This window comes from Canis lupus, chromosome 10 (genome assembly GCF_048164855.1).
Source record: "Canis lupus baileyi chromosome 10, mCanLup2.hap1, whole genome shotgun sequence".
In the NCBI taxonomy this organism is placed as follows: Eukaryota; Metazoa; Chordata; class Mammalia; order Carnivora; family Canidae; genus Canis; species Canis lupus.
The window spans coordinates 13,131,344-13,153,429 of record NC_132847.1 but is presented as its reverse complement, the minus strand read 5'-3'; the positions used below and the strand labels follow the sequence as shown (position 1 = coordinate 13,153,429).

At 34.9% G+C, this 22,086-nt stretch overlaps 1 protein-coding gene and 1 long non-coding RNA gene across 6 annotated transcripts in view; both read right to left on the bottom strand.

Moving 5' to 3' along the window:
• The window catches only part of SRFBP1 (serum response factor binding protein 1), a 64,344-nt gene that overhangs the window by 19,920 nt on the left and 22,338 nt on the right, over positions 1-22,086 (bottom strand). For all 5 annotated transcript variants that reach the window (XM_072840726.1, XM_072840724.1, XM_072840723.1 and 2 more), the window contains one exon: positions 2,055-2,126. In XM_072840726.1, the coding sequence (XP_072696827.1) occupies positions 2,055-2,126 (72 nt within the window). The remainder of the gene's footprint in view (positions 1-2,054; positions 2,127-22,086) is intronic.
• Positions 3,671-21,406, bottom strand: LOC140641226 (uncharacterized). Its single transcript, XR_012037756.1, has 3 exons — positions 21,045-21,406; positions 15,769-15,864; positions 3,671-3,837 (listed from the first exon to the last, which is right to left on the bottom strand). It is a non-coding gene; the product is annotated as an uncharacterized lncRNA (long non-coding RNA).

The following is a 22,086-nucleotide window of genomic DNA, read 5'->3' as shown; positions in this document are numbered from 1 at the left end:
TCCTGATTTCAGCTTAGGTCATGACCTCAGGGTTGTGAGATCTAGCACAATGGCCACTTCTGGGCTCTGTGCTCTGTGCTCAGCAGGGAGTCTGCTTGTCCCTCACCACCACCCACCCCACTCATGCACAAACATGCTCTCTAAAATAAATAAATTTTTAAATGATTTCATGACTACAAATCTTGTCATATGCAAGTGAATTTATTAATACAAAATAACAATAAGCTAATATAGATGTTTGTTGACTCATTTTTTTTTGATAAATGACATTTCACACACTGTATGAAGTTGAATGAAGGGTTGTAAATAGAAGAGGATACCCTAAGAAACTGATTTTACAAATATTACACATACACCAATATTAGTTTTCCAAAGTGAAAAGAATCTAGCAGAGAAGATCCCTTTTACTTTCACTGTAAATTAAACATTAGTGAATACTTTTAGAATTCAGCAACCAGAAAGCTCAAAAAATTTATTCTGGAAAATGATTATTTTTTTAAGCTCTCAAGAGAAAACAAAAATACATTCTATAACATTTTTATTCAATTACCACTACTCTGATTTAACATCATTATTTTTTTCTGAGATACAGACCAAACCACAGTTTAAAACTATAATAATTTTTTTCCTCTCTTTGTGAAAAAATTCTATGAAATAAAAATATTTACTGTAAAATTATGCTACTACAAAATAAAAGCCTGTTGTAAAATCGTCTTCATGGATTTAGTGTTGCTCTTATCAGGACAATGACAACAAAAAAATTCTCTCTCCCCTCAAACAAAAAACTTTCATATTCTGCCTTTCCTAAAAATGCTTTAAAATTTAGCATGTCTCATATTACTTGCAGGAAAGTCACTGCTAGTCTATATAAACAGAACATTTCTTCCTAAGGGCCAGAAGAGGCAAACTGACATCTATAGTTGGAGATTCCAACATACGACTCTGGGTAATAAAACAAGTGGACAGAAAATCAGTAAAGACATAAATCACCTGAGCAACACCAACAGTTAATGTGACCTACTTGACATTTTTAGGAAACTAATTCCCAGAGAAAACAACTGTTTTCAAGTGCATATGAAATATTCACCATGATAAGCCATATTCTGGACCACAAATAAAAATCATAAAAAGCCTGCTCATAGATCATAAAAGAAAGAGTACTGAAGAGATACCTGGGAGACCCTCTAACTGTTCAAAATTAATATAAGTTTCAAAGGAAATTTGAAACACTGTGAACTCAATGAAAATAAGAACTATTGAATTTAAGGGTGCAGCTAAAGGAATGCTTAAAAAAGGCATCTCTGTAACACCAAACGCTTGTTACAAAAGAAGAAAGGTCTCAAACTGGTAACCAAAGCTTCCACATTAAAAAAGTAGAAAAGAACAAAGTGGACATAAAAGTAAGAAACATGAAATAATATACATTAGAGCAAATGCCAATGGAAGAGAAAACAGAAAACAACACAGAAACATCTGTTAATGCAAAATCTGTTCTCAGGCTGGAAATGTCTCATGTAAACATTAGCAAAGCAGGCAAAAATGAAAAAGGGGAAATAGTAAGGAGCAGGAGAACTGAGTGAAAGTCCCATTTAACAGTGGTGTACTGTACTCAGCTCACTTTATTCGTCTGACCTTTGTTTTTTTCATTTGTAAAAAGGGGGTAAAAACAAATTTTTCATGGGGTAGTAAATAAAAGAGATTAAATGAAATAGTCATAAAAATTATTTGGAAAAAAGAAAAATAATCTTTGTCCTGATTAGTAAGATTAACAGACTAATTGTTATCTAACACATAAATGCCACCTTAAGTTCAGCATGCCTTTAAGGACCATGAAGGTATGATATCAGAAGTAATGCAAAATTCATAAATCACCATAAGAAATATTATTTTGGTGGCAATAATGGAACTCAAGTAGGGAAAAATCATTATATACTAATAGTAACTGGCTTATTGGTAAGTTTTTTCTTTAAGGAAAATGGTGACAAGGAAAAGTAAGTCAACCACATAAATAAGCAACTTTTCTTAAAACAAAGACAATCCATTACAGAATATACCTTTTTGCAGACTTTTTCAAAGTTGATATCATCACCAAGAGCAGATTTAGTTACTATATCAGGTTTTAATTCCTGTAAAAAAAAAAAAAAAAAAGGAATTTTGGTTATAAGTCTAATTTACTTTTTTTGGGTGAGGGCAGGAGGGAGAGAGAGAAGAGAAAGAGAAAGAATCTTAAGCAGGCTCAATCCCACACCAGAGCTTGATGTAGGCTGGATCTCATGACCTTGAGATCATGATCTAAGCTGAAATCAAGAGTAGGATGCTTAACTGACTGAGCCACCCAGGCTCCCCAGTTATGAGTCTAATTTTAAAGCATCACTCATTATTATGAGGTACATTTCTTTCCAAGTTTTGTTTATTTAAGTAATCTGATATTAAATAGGTTCTTAATATTTAGAGGAGAATAACTCCTAACAGAGTATCATGCTATGAAAAACCACAGCAAAATGAATTTAAGAGCTAATGCTAATTACACTCATTTCATGGAAGCCAGATAATTCCACGTGCCATAAAATCTCCAGCTTAATAACAGTTCTTTAATTGAAATAAGATTGAAATAACTCAAAATATTAATTTCAGACTTGTAAAGTTCAAAGAAATTATTACCTATTTTAATGACATTTCAGGACATTAGCAATTGTATCATTCTATAGAGAAGTGTAAAGATTATAGAGAAATACTTAATTTTAATTAATGATTAAAAAATCTAAGCTACAAAATACTTTTATGTTATACAAGGCATTAATCCAAATTTACTTCAGAAAATTAAAAATCAGAAAAGCAGAGAAAAAATAAGTAAAATTACTAGCAATATTTACATGGTTATAATTTTCCTGTACACCTTCTACGTTTTTAAGAGAATTAAGTTTGACATACATTTCATTAAGGAATGATGACTTTAGATCATACAAAAATGAAATTTCTTGTAGCAGTTATCAAGTTATTCTACTGTGCGTGAAAAAATACAATGAACATTTTCGCAATTTTTTATAGTATTTGGAGGAAAGCTAAATAAAATCAGATAGTTTTAAAACAATATTGAGTGACAGTAAGAGAAGTGTGATATGGTAAAAACTATACAGGTATTATTCCATAAAATTATTTGAATTATATACATATTTTTAAGATTTACCTATTTATTTGAGAGAGAGAGAGAGAGAGAGAGAGAGAGAGTGTCTGAAGCAGACTCCACACTGAGCACAGAGCTCAGTGCAGGGCTTGATTTCATAGGAGCCTGAGATAATGACTTGAGTCAAAACCAAGAGTCAGAGGCTTTAACCAACTATGCCACCCAGGTGCCCCTAAATTATATTTTAAACAAAAATAGGACTATAGTGCCTGGGTGGTTCAATTTGTTTAGCCTCCAAGTCTTGATTTCAGTGCAGGTCATGATCTCAGGGTCATGAGACGGAGCCCTGCCTGGGACTCCACGCTCAGTGGGAAGTCTGCATCTTTCTCTCTCCCTCTCTCCACTGTACACTCTATACACTCGCATGCTCTCTCTCTCTAATCAACCCATCAATCAATCTTTAAAAACAGACCATTGCATTTCGTAAACTAGTTTAATCATTTAATGACATGGCAAATGTCTAACCATTTTCTTTTCATTCTCTTACATCACTGCCCTTATTTGTTTGACCAAATTAACATATGGACATTAATATATTTTCTAATGTTTATAATCTTTTTATAAATAAGAATGGAGCAATTACCTTTATACATATTGATTTGTGTAACTCCTGAAAAATTGCCACATACTCTGTAGTAAAGACCTATACCATACTTTTGGAAAAAGAGTAGAATGGGGAAAAAAAAGAAACACTGATAATAATGGTCCAATGCCAAAAAGATCAGAAAGTGCAGTTCTTGGGAATACTCAATTTTATTTCATATACACTAACACAACTGTAAAAAATATGTATGTAAAACAAATCTATATAAAGAGCACAAAAATAATATTCTTTTAAGTGTGTGTGTGTGTGTATAATATGTCTTTAGAAACTGATGAACTAATTTGAAAGATGACTTCCCTGTCAGTTTAAAGTCAGTAAAACTATTTATAGTTTAAAAAAATCCAAAATTTTTTGTTGGCTGGCTGTATCTTTTTCTATTCTGTAAGTAAAAAAAATCAATCTCAAGAGAAAATCAGTTAAATGTTATTGTGTATGAACATAATACATGCAGAGGATAACGTTGCTTACATTTCAACTCATCCACATACTCCCTCCAAAAGAATAAATTCAACAAGGACTACATGAACCAAGCCTTCATCATTATTAGGAGACAGAGGATACAATAAATTTCAAAATATCTCCAAGTTGAGAAACTAACACCAAATTCAACAGAGCACTCACTGAATTGCAAGCTTGCACATACTGAAAGCTAGGGAATAGAAGATTAAGATGCTGGGAAAATAAAAAGGTGAGTGGAGTGAAGGACATATATAAGTGAAGACAAAAAGCATCATGAGAAAGTGAAAACTACCACAAAGAGTCAAAATGGATTTAAGTCTGAGACTTGGTAATTCATAGCACTGAACATAGAGAAGGGCTTGAAAGCAAGTGGTTCTGAAAAAGCATGTGGCCTCAAGAAGTAGGCTCTGGGGAGAATCAGATAAATGGGGGTTGTGCCTCTCCTTTCATATATAATGATGAAGGTAAAGAAGAAAGAGAGAAATTAAGGGCCCTATGGAGACAAAAGAAAAGACATGTAAATCAATTCCTCCTTATCAACACCCGTTAAAAAAGAAATACCCTTTGCCAAACTTACATGAGGTGGACCCTGACTACCAAATGGTGAGTATTAAAAACAAACAAACAAAAAACACCAAATGAATTCATATAAAAATTCAGGTAAAGGAAAACAGAAAATGTAAATAAAAATATTTTATCTGAGGGGTGCTAGGGTGAGTCAGTCCGTTGAGTATATGATTTGATTTCAGCTTAGGTCATGATCCCAGAGTCATGAGACTAAGCCCTGGGTAGAACTCTATACTCAGGGGAGAGTGGGTGGGAGGGAGCAGAGGGAGAGGGAGAGAATCAGAAGTAGACTTTCTGCTGAGTGCGGGGCTCTACCCAAGGCTCAGTCTCATGAACCTGAGATTATGAAAATAAGGCTGTTATCAAAGACATCAAGAATAATATACAAAGCAAGTCTGGAGTAGCATTTTTTAAAAAAATTATTTATGATAGTCACACACAGAGAGAGAGAGAGAGAGGCAGAGACACAGGCAGAGGGAGAAACAGGCTCCATGCACCGGGAGCCCGACGTGGGATTCGATCCCGGGTCTCCAGGGTCGCGCCCTGGGCCAAAGGCAGGCGCTAAACCGCTGCGCCACCCAGGGATCCCCTGGAGTAGCATTTTTAAGATAAATACAAGCCAAGGATTTTATACCTAGTTAAGCTGTTCTACAAGTATCAAGTCTATAGAGAGAAGTTTTCAATCTGCAAAAATTCAGGGAATATTGGACACATGTGCCCCTTTGGGGGCAATCTTCTGGAGGAGGAGCCTCAGGCAAAAAGAAGTAACTCAGGTAAAAGGACTGATGATGAATACATATTTGCAGAGCTAGAATGAAAACGAATGTGGGGGCACTGGATAAAGAACTGAATGTAAACTTTAAATATTCTAAGTAAAAAAAATGCAACTGAAAAAATAGGGGAGAAAGGGAGAGAATAAAATCTTTGACTATTGTTTATATAATAGACTGGAGCCAAAGGACAGCATTTAAAATGGACTGGAAAGTAAAATATTACATTAGATAATGGGAAAGTAAGGGCACAATTAAATATATAAATACAAAGATAATCAGGAAATAAAAATATCTTTCTAAATACAAAAAACTTCTTAAAAATTGCAAAAAAAGGACATTTAGTAGAAAAACACAATAAATGCAACATAAAATACCCAACAATTAGAATGGAAAATAGTATGATGGAATTCAGAGCAAATATAAGGAATAGAATTTAATATGAATTAGTTTAATGTATGTACTAGAAGAAAAAGATGTCCAGAATGGATCAAAGAGCAAAATCTAAGTCTATGCTATATATACATGGCACACAAAAAACACAGTGTTTCAAAAAGGCTAAAAATAAAGGACTTCACCAAGATATGAGGCAAAGAGGAACAATTAGAAGGGAGGAGTTGACATCATGCATCAGAGGAAGAATTCAGGTAAAGAAAAAAGTGAAATAAAAAAAAAAAAAGTGAAATGAGACATAGCAGGAATTGTAAGATATGGAAAAATAAAAACGTACTACTAACAGAAGACTTTCATACAACATTCAAGAAAGCTCAAAATAGGGGAAAAAACATTAGAGTCTTAACATAATTAATAGGGTATATCTGTCTTATGGATTTATTTTGAACATTATATTCTAATACAAATTATTCTAAATAAAATGACTAGCTTGATAAGAACAATTAGTTTTCTTTTTATACAGAATTACTTTCAAAGCTTTTTTTCAGATAAAAATATTCTAAGTTTTAGAAAGGTTTTTCTCTATTTTAAAATGAATATACCCATCTCAAATATGCAACAATTTCAAAAGTAGAACAAAATACATTATTCCATATGGTAATTTGCAAATTTTATACACATACATTATGGACATGGGAAAAATACCTAGATACATTTCAGTTTAGGAAACAAAATTTTTTAACATTTTAAAATCCAATATGAGAAAACACATAAGTAACAAAAAAAAAAAAAAAAAAAAAAAAAAACACCCACAAGTAGCAAAAACACAAAGCTGTTCTCAACTAGAAAACCATCAAGGATAAATAGGAAAATAAAGATACCAAGGTTACATTAAAGGTGAGAAATACAGAATACATTTGTTATACCAAATATGGAATACCACAGTACCAAACAACTTTTAAAATGAGTGCAAGAGAGACTCATACTAAATTAGACAAATCAAACTTGAGCAATTTTAGTCAACTGTAGAGAAATCCTATAAAGGATTTTCGTTAAAAAAAAGTTCAAATTTATCACCAATGCAAGGGAAATAAAAAAAATCAGTAATTTACTAACCAAACGCTAAGTAAGCTTCTGAAACTGGGCAGAAGTAGTTTCTTTTCCTTAGATTTCCTTACACTGAATTTTAGGATTTTATTCATTTGCAAGTTTATTCATCAGTGAGCAGGGCTCTGTGTTGACTTGTGTAAGGCACCTTCTTTCATTCTTAGACATTCAGTCCAACTTGAATTTTCTAGCATTAGTATCATTTATTTCTTTAATCTTTCAAATGATTAAAATTATCCAATCCATCTCATAGATGAAATAAAGCATTTAATTCTTTACGATTTATGAAAGGAGGTAATCCATTAAAACATTAGAATTGTAAGAGACTTAAGCTATTATGTAATTCTGTACCAATGTAGGAAAGGGTTAACTCAGCAGGCCTGGGCTGCTCAACTCTGCACGTAATTGAAAAAGGTGTATTTTCAGGAGTGGCCATTGGCCAGCTCCTGGAATAAGTTCTGAACCCTTTGAACACATGATACCAATTTGATGGGATGGTTTATGCTAACAATGTGACTTATGGTGGCTATGACTATACCCTAGGAGGCCTAAGTCAGAGTTGGTGATGAGGACAGTCATGCATGTAATTCATGTCTACATGACTGGCTCCCAATAAAAACCCTGAGCACCAAGGCTCAAGTGAGCTTTCCTAGTTGGCAACACTCTGCAAGTGTTGTCACACATCACTGCTGGGGGTATGTCCATATGACTATACTGGGAGAGGAAGCCAGATGCAAGCTTATGCCTGGTGTCTTCTGGACTTTCCCCTCATTTGCCTTTTCCTTTTGCTGTCTTAAAAGATTTTTTTTTTTTTTTTTTTTTTTAAATATTGTGAATCCTTCCAGTGAATCAATGAGCCTAAGAGGAAGTCAGCCCAACAAAGTTAAAGAGATCCATTCAAGGTATTACAACAGGGCTGAGCTTGGAATCTCCACATTTTGCTTTTTGCCATATTCTGTTGTCAGTGGTGATAAATAAGAAATAGTTTTCATTCTTTTATCATACTCAACTAAAGTTGTTCAAATTTCCTACATTAAAAGTAGTTATCCAATAACAAGACTCATGAGAATATTCCAGTTCCCTTATTTCACATTATGCCAGATGCTTTGCTTATAATCAAAATAGCGAATTTAACTGGAATTAGTAATCCCAATTTTGGTTAGTGGGCTACTTTCTTGTCCTACTTCTTTCTAGAGGGTTTTGAGATTTGTGACTTCTGACTCATAACTAGATAACCACTGTAGTGTTGTCTCTGATTCAGTGGGCAAAGTATGTTTGTAATCAAACTATCCTATATCAATCAGGCTGTGGGGAGGGAGATTGAGTCAACAGAAAAATCACTTAGAGGCAGTAACCATGCCAACATTTTTAATTCCAACAGGCTCCCACTAAGATTGGGCTTTTAACTTAATAAAATATAGAACCCATTTGTATTTTCCAAATGTGATTAAAACTGGAGTATGTTTAGGTTATGAGGGCCTAATACTAGATACAAAGAAAGCATGGCAAGAGAAGTCTGAATTCTTAGAGTTTTTCTGGTATATTTGGAAAATAGGCAAGAAGAAATACATTCTCTAATATACAGAATCTGAAATAACTCATGAGAGAGCTACTGACATCCAAATCTTCATGCTTTTCTACAGATGGAAATCTCATTACGGGTACCCTTCGGTGACAACAAAAAACTTTGTTCCTAAATACTGTTCTACTGTTTCCTAAATACAGTTCTACCAGATGGAACTTCAATAAGCTATACTCTGTCATCATATTGCCAAGGGATTTTTTTCCAAATAAAGTATCTCTGTCTTCCTCCTTCACCTATTCCTGTGTTCCCTATTGTAATTAATGGCATCTCCAGCCTCTGCTGCTGAGAGTCATCTGAGCTCAGAGTCATCTGACACTGCGGGCCTCTTCGTCATGCTTCTGTTATGTTCCTATCCCCGTTTTGCTCTACTATTCTAACTGTTGAATTTGTTTCCCTCCTTTGGACTACCATTATCTTACCATAGGTTCAGGATTCCATTATGGATTGTGTGGATTAAAACAACCTAACTAGTTTTCCTGACTCCAGGATCAGCAACTCCAAGGTCCACTGTGGAAATGTCCTGAATATAGAACGAAGTCAAAGATGTCTGATGTTCAAATCCTTTCACTACCTGTTCTCAATGTATCTTCCTGCTTTAGTATTACCATAGACTCCTTCCAAGAGTCTCATATGCAATCCAGTTTTATTAACATCTCCTAAATAAATTTCCTTTTTCTCTATTTTTGGTAAACTATTTTTTAAATTTTTATTTGTGGGATGCCAAATAATAATTGGTTACCTACCTTTTATATTCTTTTTGTCCCTAATGAAAAATATTGGTTTCTAAATAGCACTGAAAAGCAGCAGGGCTTCTTATGGAAATGGTTGATTAGAAATCTGAAACAGGAAACCCATAATCCCTGCAACATTTTATTATGTCAGAAAAGGAGGAACTAATTGGATTCTCTCAAAGAGTCACAGAAGCCAGCTGAGATGGGATACTACTGGTTAAATTTGGGTGTTGAGAAGGACAATTACACCAATAAATCATAATTTATGATTTTAAGGCTCAGCTTCATGCTACAGAAAGCATTCCTTGAATTCTCAAAGCTGTACTAAGTGGTCCTCTTCTGAAAGGTCTATCAGTGTTTTATGCATTTTACTAATATTCTGCTCACATGTTCATTTCTTTATACACTTCTCAGGGGTAAACATCTTATTAATTTCTATATTTGTATAAAGCAGCAGAGGCATTTGGCATATAAAGTATAGACCTAATATATTTTTGTTGATTTGAAATGAAGAGCTCTGGTGATAAGAATAGCCCTGAGATGACATTATAAAAGTGTGTGAAATTTTCTGGCAAATTACAGGACTAAGCAAAACCAAAGGAAATGTCTGTCTTTTGCTTTTTAAATTATACTTTTCTACATCTTATCAATACACTGCTGAACTATTTTGAAATTCAAATTCTTAAACCTGAAATGAAAAATGAACAACAAAGTCTGAAGCATTATCACTAGATGAAGGATTAAAAAAAAAAAAAAGGAAACTAAAAAGATTCACTAACAAGTATGATAGATTTATCCTTAATCTGATTAGAAAAATGTAAATGGTTCTTTGCTACATAACCTCTTCAAAAACCTATTTATAATAGATGTGCATATTAATATTTGAAACATGTTACTGAGAGCTTTCTATTGTGCAGAACACCAGGCACTGCACTGTGTAAAAAGACAACCAAATAAATTATACATATATATATAATATATAAAATATAAAATATGTGATCTATTTTAGATTTTATTCACTTATTTATGAGAGACAAGGAGAGGAGGCAGAGACACGGCAGAGGGAGAAGCAGGCTCCCCACGGGGAGCCCAATGCAGGACTTGATCCTGGGACTCCAGGATCACACCCCGGGCTGAAGGCAGGTGCTCAAACTCTGAGCCACCCAGGCGTCCCAAAAAATTATTGATAGTATATACATACCAATAATTATTTTAAATGTAAATAGCCTAAATGCTCCCATCAAAAGACAGAGGATGAATGAATGGATAAAAAAGTAAGACCCACCTATTAGCTGCCTAGGAGAGACTCATTTCAGACCTAAAGACACACAGATGGGAGTGGACACGGATGGGAAAACATAATCCATGCAAACAGAAATGAAAAGCAAGCTGGGGTAGCAAAACTTAGATAAAACAGGCTTTAAAGCAAAGACTGGTGGCTTTAGGGTCTTCTACATATAGTATCATGGCAACAACAATGACAGTTTTACTTATTCCTTTTCAATTTCGATGCCTTTCCCTCCTTTTTTTTTTTTTTTTTGCCTCTCATGGTTATATGGAGTTCCAGTGCTACGTTGAATAAAAGTGCTGAGAGTGGGTATCCTTGTCTTGTTCCTAATCTTAGAGGAAAAGGTTTCAAGTTTTCACCACTGAGTGTGATGTTAGTTGTGGATTTGTCACATATGGCTTTTATTATGTTGAGGTACATTTCCTCTTTACCCACCTCACTGAGTTTTTATGGTAAGTGGATACTGAATTTTGTCAAATGCTTTTTGTGCATGTCTTGAGATGATCATAAGATTTTTATTCTTTATTTTATTTATGTAGTATATCATGTTGAATGATTTACAGATATTGAACCATCCTTTCATCCCCTGACTAAATCCCACGTGACCATGATGTATAATCCTTTCACTGTACTATTGAATTCAGTTGCCTAATATTTTGAACTGAGGATTTCTTTCATCAGGGATATTGGCCTATAAGTATGTTTTTTTAATAGTATCTTTGTTTCAGGTATCAGGGTAATGCTGGTCTTGCAGAATGATTTTGGAAGAGTTCCTTTCTCTTCAATTTCTTAGAGTAGTTTGAGGAGGATAGGAATGAACTCTTCTTTAAATGTTTAGAACTCACCTGTGAAGCCATCTGGTTTTGGACTTTCGTTTGTTGGAAGTTTTGATTACTAATTCAATTCCATTCCTCGCAATTGGTCTATTCAGATATTCTATTTCTTCCTGGTTCAGTCTTAGAAGATTTTATGTTTCTAGGAACTTATTCATCTCCTACAGGTTGTCCAACTTGTTGGCATAGAATTATTTGAAATAGTCTTATGATCTTTTGTATTTTAAACTTCTCTTTCATTTTTGATCTATTAAGTTGGGTGCTGTCCTTTTCTTTGATGAGTCTTGCTAATGATTTCTCCATTTTATTTATCTTTTGAAAGAACCACCTTTCAGTTTCATTAATCTTTTCTACTGTGTTCTTTTTTCCAAGTTTCTATTTTGTTTATTTCCACTCTGATCCTTATTATTTCCTTCCTTCTACTAACTCTATCTAGACTTTGTTTCTTCTTGGTACTTTAGGTGTAAAGTTACCATTTTTGAGATTTTCCTTGTTTCTTGAGGTAGGACTGCCCTATCAGCTTCCCTCTTAAAACTGCTTTCCTGGCATCCTATGGATTTTGGAACATTGTGTTTCCATTTTCATTTGTTTGAATGAAATGAATTGATTTCTTGGTTGACCCAGTGATTGTTTAGCAGCGTGTTACCTATTTTCCATATATTTGTGTTTTTTTCTAGTTTTCTTCATGTACTTATTTGTAGTTTTATATCACTGTAGTTCAAAGAGATGCTTGATATGATTTCATTCTCTTGAATTAATTGGGACTTGTTTTGTGGCCTAACATACAATCTGTCCTGGAGTATGTTCCATGCGCACTTAAGAAGAATGTGAACTCTGCCGTTTTGGATGGAATGTTCTGATTTATCTATTAAGTCCATCTGCTCTAATGTGTCATTCTAGGCCAATGTTTCCCTAATAATTTTCTGTCTGGATGATCTATCCACTGATCTAAGTGAGGTATTAAAGTCTCCTACTAATATCATATTATTGTCAATTTTTCCCTTTTGTGTATTAATGTTTGATTTATATATTTAGGAGCTCCTATGTTGGGTGCATAAATATTTACAAGAGTTCTCTCTTCTTGTTGGGTTGAACCCTTTATCGGTATGTAATACCCTTTTTTCTCTTCTTATAGTTGTTGTTTTAAAGTCTGAAATAAATACTGCTAATGAATGAAGTCAGTAAAATTCAGGATACAAGATCAACATAGGCATACCTTGGAGATATTGTGGGTTTGGTTCCAGACTATTGAAATAAAACGAGTATCACAATAAAGTGAGTCAAATAAATGGTTTAGTTTTTCAGAGCATATAAAAGTTATGTTTACACAATACTGTGATTAAGTATGCAACAGGATCACGTCTAAAAAACAATGTGTAGAGCTTAATTTAGAAAAATTGCTAAAAAATGCTAATCATTATCTAAGCCTTTAGCAAGCTGTATTCACTGGAACACAGATCACAAATATAATAATGAAAAATTTGAAATATTGTAAGAATTATCAACATGTGACATAGAGACATGTAATGAGAAAATGCTATTGGAAAATGCTCCCAATAGATTTGCTCAACACAAGTTTACTATAAGCCTTCAATTTGTAAAAAAAAAAAAAAAAAAAAAAAAAAAAAAAAAAATGCAGAACCCGTGAAATGCAATAAAAAGAAGAAGAAAACAAGGTATGCCTATATAAAAATCTGTTGCCTTTCTACACACTAATAATGAACCCTAAGGAAGAAAAAGAAAACCATCCCATTCACAATTGCACCAAAAAGAATAAAATACCTAAGAATAAATTTAACCATGGAAGTGAATAACCTTCTCTGAAAACTAGGACACTGATGAAGAATATGGAAGATGGCACAAATAAAAAGGAAGTTGTACCATGCTCATGGATTGGAAGAATTAATACTGTTAAAATATCTATACTACCCAAAGCAATCCAAGATTCAATGTAATCCTTATTCAAATACAGATAGCATGTTTCACAGGACTAGAACAAATAATTCTAAGATTTGTCTGGAACCACAAAAGACCCAAAGAGCCAAAGCAACCTTGACTCAAAACAAAAAGTAGGAGGTATCACATTCTAGATTTCAAACAATACTAAAAGGCTACAGTAATCAAAATAGTATGGTGGTGGCACAAAAGTAGGTAAATCAAAGAACAGAGCCCAGAAATAAACCCATGCTTGTATGGTTAATTAACCTACAACAAAGGAGGTAAGAATATACAGTGGGGAAGAGACAGCCTCTTCTATAAATGATGTTGGGACAACCGGGCAGCTACATGTAAAAGAATGAAAGTGGGGGATCCCTGGGTGGCGCAGCGGTTTGGCGCCTGCCTTTGGCCCAGGGCGCGATCCTGGAGACCCGGGATCGAATCCCACGTCGGGCTCCCTGTGCATGGAGCCTGCTTCTCCCTCTGCCTGTGTCTCTGCCTCTCTCTCTCTCTCTCTCTGTATGACTATCATAAATAAATACAAAAATTAAAAAAAAAAAAAAAAAAGAATGAAAGTGGACCACTTCCTTACATCATAAACAAAACAAAACGAAAACTCAAAATGCATTCATGCCCTAAATGGAAGACCTGAAACCCTAAGATGCTTAGAATAAAACATGTGGGCAGTATACACATACACACACATACACAATATTATTCAGCCATAAAAAAGAATGAGATATTGCCATTTGCAACAACACAGAATCATCTATAGGGGATTATGCTAAGTGAAAGAAGACACAGAGAGAAAGACAAATACCATATTACTTCACTTATATGTGGACTCTAAAAAACCAAGTAAATGAACAAACAAAACTGAAACAGAATCATAAATACAGAGAATAAGCTGCTAGCTGCCAGAGGGAAGGAGGGTAGTGGAAGGATGGGTAAAACAGTTGAGGGACACTAAGAGGTATAAATTTCCAGTTATACAATAAAGTAGTCACAGGGACAAAAAAGTATAACATAGGAAATACAGCCAATGAACTTGTAAGAATTTTGTTAGGACAAGAGACGGTAACTAGATTTACCATGGTGATCATTTCATAATGTGTACAAATGTTGAATCTCTCTGTTGTAAACCTGAAACTAAGATAATGTCATGTCAACTATACTTCAATTAAAAAAATAAAAGACAACCAAAAAAGAGTATAATTTTTAAAATAATCTTCCTAGCAGCACAAAAGAAGATACAATGCAATGGACTGTTAAAAAGTCATCAGCTAAGTATTTATGGATACGAAGATAAAGTAAGCAGGACCACTTCTGATTCATGCTGTAGTTCTCAATGGTGAGGAACAACAAAAATGACTGTGGGACTTTTCTCCAATTGCACATACCTCCCATCCATTATGATTTACATCCCTAGGCATGAATCCTCATCCATTTCCCCCCTGCAACCCCCAACAAAACCACTATTTGAGAGGTTCTTGAAGGCTATGATAATGATTCATTCTAGTTTTTTAAGAGTGTATATGAAGTGGTGGTGACTACTGCCTAATCAGAGCTAGAGAATCATAAAAACAAGAATGCCCAAAGTACATGTGGGAAATATGTTGCCTGTAGTATGCAGACAGAAACAAGGATGAAAGAGAAAGCTGATCAATAGGAGGCCAATTGACAAAAAAGCTTTTAATACCCATGAGGAATTAGACTGGGTGTGGGAAACAATAGGGAGCTAATTTAGGTTCTTGAGCAGGAGAGTGATAGAATAAAACAAAGTAGTTTTAGCACTAGGAAATTTTATTAGCGGCAGGTTTTTGCTGGCAACCAGTTAAAGAATTACTAAATGTCTACAAATAGTACTGTCTCACTTCAGTTCCAAGTTGATTTTTATGTTTAAATTACATCTTCATATTCTAAAAACTGAACTGCATTCATCTTTCAACTACAAATTATTTTCATCAAAATATGAAAATAATTAATGACATGAAAATGATTATAATCTTAACTGGGCAAACACTGAAAACAACTTGTATAATTCAGTATTTCTAAGTAGCCTTTCATCTCATAGGGGATGTCAAATAATTTAGCCAAATGAAGCTCCAAAACCATTGTGTCATTATACAACCTTACCTCTCAGAGTAGAAATACCTTTTAGAAAATAAGAAAATTGCTCGCTTAACCCAAGAGATTAAACTAGATTACTTTTTGTGACCAAAAAAATATCTACACTGTTCCTGTCACATAAAATTATTCACTTCTATCATGTACAAAGAGGGTAGGCAGATATAAGGTCCAGCATTTACCTCAACCCGAAGATTCTGAGAGCTCTTTTGCATTCTAGTAAGTCAGCGGAGACAGATTCTTCATTCTAGAGACTTTCTTCTAACAAAATAGCTGGCCTGGGAGAAATGTTTACTGTATCTAAAGTGTACTCTAAATATTTGCTTAAAGGAACATATTGTGGCAAATTTATAAGAAGTGAAATACTTAAAACTACTTAAATTTTATGTCTTGTCAGGTAACATGTTAAGAACCAAGGTGACAGGTATAGAGGTATTACGTTTATTACTCAGTACATTAATAAAAAGAGGACAAAATTTACAGTTTGGTCTGAACATACTATATTTGCATTTTTATTTCTAAAATATCTCATCTACATATATTTGCTAGTTTTCTCTATCACAACCAGAAACAAAACCTCAAACTTAGTAGACAATTACCTAAGCCTACAGCACATTCCCCCATTTTCCCATCATCACAGTCAGGAATTCATCAAATCAGGAATTCATCAAAAAGCCTTGGGAAGTGACTGAGCCAGTTTTTCTATAATTTCAGAATTATGACTAAGATATAAGGATGTGCTAAAAGGAATATAGGAATGTGCTGACAAGTGGCCTTAAAAAAAAAAAAAAAAAACTAAGGGAAAAATCTTTCAAAGTCTCGAGGAGGTCAAACTATTTGTTATTACTTCCAAGTATTTTCTCCAGAAACAAGTTTCTATACTCTTTTTCAAGGGTGTATGCTAATAAAGTCCATATTCATTTCTTAATAATATTCCCACGTGTTAACAGTTTGTTTTTGTGTGTGTGTGTGTGTGTTAACAGTTTAAAAAGCCCAGATCAGGGATGCCTGGGTAGCTCAGTGGTTGTGTCTGCCTCTGGCTCAGGGCGTGGTCCTGGAGTCCTGGGATCCAGTCCCACATCGGGCTCCCCTCGAGAAGCCTGCTTCTCCCTCTGTCTATGTCTTTGCCTCTCTCTCTCTCTCCATGTCTCTCATGAATAAATAAAATCTTTAAAAAAAATAAAAAGCCCATATTAATTAATATTAGAATCATGTTACATTCAAATGTGCTTAAAATAGAATACTAAATTTGGCAAGAAACGAAAATTTTTGAAACCTCATCACTGCTACTAATTCATGGTCCCAAGGGAATTATTTTGATATTTAGTTTCCAGATAATATTTCTAAGTGTTAAAATCACACAAAATCTTCTATAGATTAGGCACTCTTTGTCTTTTAGAGAGGCCTAACAATTCTAATTATAACAAATTACAAACAGATTCTATTTTTTCCCTCAGAAGTACTGACGATATACTATTTCATCATTATTTTCACTTTTCTATTAATAGTAACCATTAAAATAATTCAAAAGTACATTTCTTTATAATATCTTATTATTCTTGATAAAATTATACACTTAATACTTAAAGGGGTTAAGGTTAGTAAAGTGTTAAGAATATTACCACTGATTCAGACAGATTTGGACTGAATTCTGAAGCATGTTTGACTTTAAGCAAAGCAATTATCTCTTAAACCCCTAGTTTACACGTCAGGAAAACGGAGCTAAAGAGGAACCTTGGAGAGCTCCTATGCAGATCAGAACTAATATGCGTAGGCTGTAGCAAAGCGCCTGGTACAGAAGAGGCACTCAACAACCACTAAGATTATTATTCCATTTATGAGCAGCAGTATTCTTATATCTGAAGCTGAACTTCCTCATGCTAGAAATAATATGTAAGTCTGGGATGTGAAGTTGTTGCACTGTATTCCACTATAGAACTGAAATTCAACTAAAGAACATCAAGGAAATGATCAATTTGGTAAATAAGTAACATTGACATTTTTTATTAAATTGGTCACCCTTCCCAGGAAACCCTTCTTCATTACTGGTTAAAAGCAATCTCTTGCTCTCTTCAAATTTTCAAAGCACCTATCCTCACTTAGGTGGTTTTTAAAACTGTGTATACCAGCTTCTTTCTCTCATAGTGTCAGATTTTTGCAGAGCAGGAACAATGGATTACATGGCATATGACCTTCTGTAGACAGGTTTCATAAACGTGCATGAAGAAATTAAGTCAGTAAATGCTTTCTATCTAGTTATCTTGCCTCCAATCTCTTTTCCCTCTATAGCAATCTTCCATGGTCCTTCAGATTTATCTTTCCAGAAAACAAATATGATTACTCAAAAGCCTTTGTCCATCCACATTTCCTAAAAGGCTTTAAACTGTAATTTCATCTACATTTTACTGTTTGTGATTCCATACATACCATATTCTATCCAGGACATTACTTCACTGAGGAAATACTTGCTGAAACTGATTTTTGCCAATTAGTGCACTAGTACTGGGTAATATCCTATTCTCTAAAAAGGTGACATATAAAGAAATAATAATCGTTCAGTGTTCTAAATACTATCAAAGAAAAAGAGAACTGAGCACTTCTTCCCAATCACACCATGTACTTTCAGACCTGTATACTTTGTTCTTGGTGCGCTCTTTTTACTGAGACTGCCTTTTCCGAAGTATATCATATCTACTTTTAGAGCTGCAACTCAGTATTCCCCATTCATTAAGTCTTCCCTAAGTCCTATAAGTAAATTAACTGATCCCTTTCTAGATTTTTATTGCTCTGTGGTTATAATACTGGTATAGTACATATCCTTAACAGACTCTCATGCTTGTTGCTTGATTCCCGTAGAACAATATGTTCCTTGACAGGAGAAATCTATTCATCTGTATACATAGTAGCAGGTCCTAAATTAAAATATATCTATTTTTAATATACTGAATCTTAACAGAAATTGGTAATATTTGTCATAAAATATTAATTCTTTTAGTAATCGAAACACTAATACGAGCTATTCCAACATACTGTAAAGAACAGAAAGCATACAGTTTCCATTACAATAGCAATCTAACAATGAGGGATATGTGTTCAAGTGAATGAGTGTAATGTTTGAGTTAATTTGTCTTCATTTAACCAAAATTCAGGTGACATTCAGTTAAAAAAGAAAATCCTATTTTGCAAGACCAGTTATTTTCTGTTATTTTTGCTGCTTTTTCCTAGGGCCCGTTCTCTCCCCCGTGGATTTCTGACAAAGTATGTCGTAATATTTGCCTCTTTTCTCAAACACCACATTATTTCGCACAGGAATTATGATAGTGGTATTGGTTGTCCAAATTTTTAAAATTAGCAGTTGAAAAGGGCTTTGGGTACTTTCAGTTAGTTGGAATGCTCTGCAAAGGTTGTAAGTTCAAATTTCCAGAATTACAAGACTTAAAAGATTAAATAAAAGCAATACAAAAAGAAATAAGAAATATTTTTTAAAAGGCCATGTGATACTCCTTTTTTACTTCTATCCTTCAATATTGTGGACATACTCACTTGTCTTTGAACTAGGCTGATCTTAAATGAAGCAATTCCAAAGTCAGTTTTTTATTTTAAAATTAGGTGTGTGTAATGACTCAGTAAATGCTAATCACATTTTCATCACTTTTGCCAACAAGGACCTCTAACCTATCCTTTGTTTTTACATAGAAACAAGCAGGTTCAAGGCGAAGATGGGTACCACTTTTATCTGCCACAAATCTCTTACTTAAAAAATAAAAATATTTTAAGGCCATCAGAGACTTGATAAAATATCTTCTTATCAACACAGCTCAATAATGAACCACTGTTAAGGGTTTCAGGAATAGGACTTATTCAGAATGCTGGCTTAAAGCTGCAGAAACCACATGCCAGGAAGCAAACTGAAATTCCAATGTGCTGATCTGTTTCTAAATGCTGTTTCATGGGTGTGAGGAGAGCAGTATATACTCATCTTTTAAAAAAGCACTAGAACTTCCTGTTTATAATTTCAAATGTCATAAGTTGAGTACAGAAGGCTATTAAATCACGGCATCCTACTCTGCTCTAGAAGCAATAGAAGTTCTGCCTCTAAAAAAATGAAATCAGAAGGCAAATGGTCTAGAAGCAACAGCTACAGTGAGTGAGAAATGAGGAGCTTATTCATCTCCAGTTGCTGACTTTTAATATTGAGAACGATGACTAGTTTTAGACTCTTCTCAATCACTAACAGGTCAGTATTCTACTTATCTATGAAGATGCAGAGCAACCCTGACATTCTAAATAATGCCAATAAAAATAAAAACTTTTACATAAAATTCAGTCAGCTAACTAGGCAACATCCACTATGTACCTGACACATTACTAGGTACTAGGGACAGACTATTGAGTAAAACCACCAATTTTCTTTAGAAGGTCTAAATAGTAGCAACGGCATGCAGGGAGACCACTATGTGATAGCAGAAATAGATGCAAGGTAAGGGACTGCAGAGAGGAGGTGGGGAACAATTTTGGGGTCAGAGTGGTGATATGAGGGACAGTTTCCGAAAGCAAGTAACCTAAGACGTAGGGGTTGAAGTAAAGAGTGAGTCTTTATTCAGGTAATAGACATGAAAAGAATGATCAACAGCAAGGAGGCATGAAATAGATTGATAGGTCTGGGGTTTAGTATAGCTGGCCCAGAAAGTACAGGGTAGATAAAAGAGAGAAGAGGAAGAGAAGAATACAGATCACACAGGGCTTGTGTGCCATGCTGAAGAGACTCCTAATCCGATCGGCATTTTAGAGAGGTCACTGGTCACAGCACAGAATGTGATTTGAAGGGGGGGGAGACGAGAAGCAGGAAGTCTAAGTGAGAAAGAATAAGCACCTAAACTTAAAATAGTTACATATTTAGAAGAAAGAATCAACAGATTTGGCAAAGAACAAGATTTGAGAGTAATAGATAGCTAAGAAAGAAGGCAATATATACGGATTCCTAGCTTTTGAGCTTAGGAAACAAGATGATAGTGTCGAAACCAAAATCAGGAATACAAGAAAAGAATATCTAAAAAAGAGAGTAGTGGTGAGTTACAACATGTTAGGGCCAAAATTCAGATACTGACATCTTTTGGAATATCTGCTCATTCACTCTCTCTTCTCTATCATACATCACATGACCCCATCCCCTTTCACCCAGAGCCGAGGTAAAAGACCAGCGATGGACCTCTAACCCAGGATGGGTTGAGGACTGGAGCCAGCAGAGGTTCTTCCTTTGGACAGGAGTTGTAAGGATTCTGTAGTCGAGGCTGGCACCTTTCAGGGTGGCACCTGAAACCCTGGACACAGCCAGAGAATGAAAGCTGTCTGGAGAACTGGGAGAGAAAAGGAGGGAGAAGAGAAGTGGGGTGGAAATTGAGGAAAAGCAGAGATGAGCATAAAATGGAAGGAAAAGGGGCAAGAAGGAAATACATACATGAACCAGCTCAGTTTCTGAGAGCTCTCTAGATCCCGACCATAGTCCCCTGCAAGGTAAAACTGAGTTCTTGCCCTTAGACTTAAGAAATGCCACAATCCTAATAAAAGGCCTTTGTAGCTTAGCTCAGTGAGTCATGTAAAATGCTGAGGTTCAGGTGCATGTCCAAACACCAAAGGGAGCTAAATATGAGAGTGTACATCTTATAGGAAAGATTTGCACCAGAGAGAGATTATAGGGTCCAGAATAGTGACAGTAGTTAAACTTGCTAGACAGGCTAGAGAGTGTAGTGTCAGAAGCTAAAGAAAGAACTGAAGGGGAACACCAGAGTACAGGTCAGAATCCTATTCAAGGAAACTGATGAATAGGTAGGGAGGAGCTAAACTCAGTGGCTGTGAGGTAATGGGAAGGTAGCAGGTCAGGATCACAATGGCTATATTATTAGGAGCAAAGATGTTATTCTGATAAGGAAAAGAAGACCGTGAGAAGCAGTTAAAGGAGGATGATGGCGGTGACTGGGTGGCTCAATGGGTTAAGTGCCTGCCTCTGGCTCAGGTCATGACCTCCAGGGTTCTGGGATGGAGCCCCCGCAGAGGGCTCCCTGCTCAGTGAGGAGGCTTCTCTCTCTCCCCCTTTGTTCCTCTCCACTACTTGTTCTCTCTCTCTCAAATAAATTACAAAAAAAAAAAAAAAAGACAGAGGATGATGAGTGTTCAGGTACAAACTAGTTTATTAACTGAGTTACATTCAGATAGAGGGAGAGTCAGAAGCAATCAATAAAATAAGTAATAAAAGAAAGGGACATGGCAAATTAAGAGCGACTGGCCCTGAACAGAAGGAGAAAAGAAAAACTAATTCCTCCGCACCCCTCCCTCACACCAGCCAAGTCCAATAAGAACAAACTATCAGTCTAGGGTTCCTTTTAGAAGAAACAAAGACTCATAAGAAACTTTAGAGAGCTTCATCATATGCCACTTTTTAAATACCAAAATACAAGGAAGATCATATCTAAAACAATGACTACCATCATAAAATGTTAGAT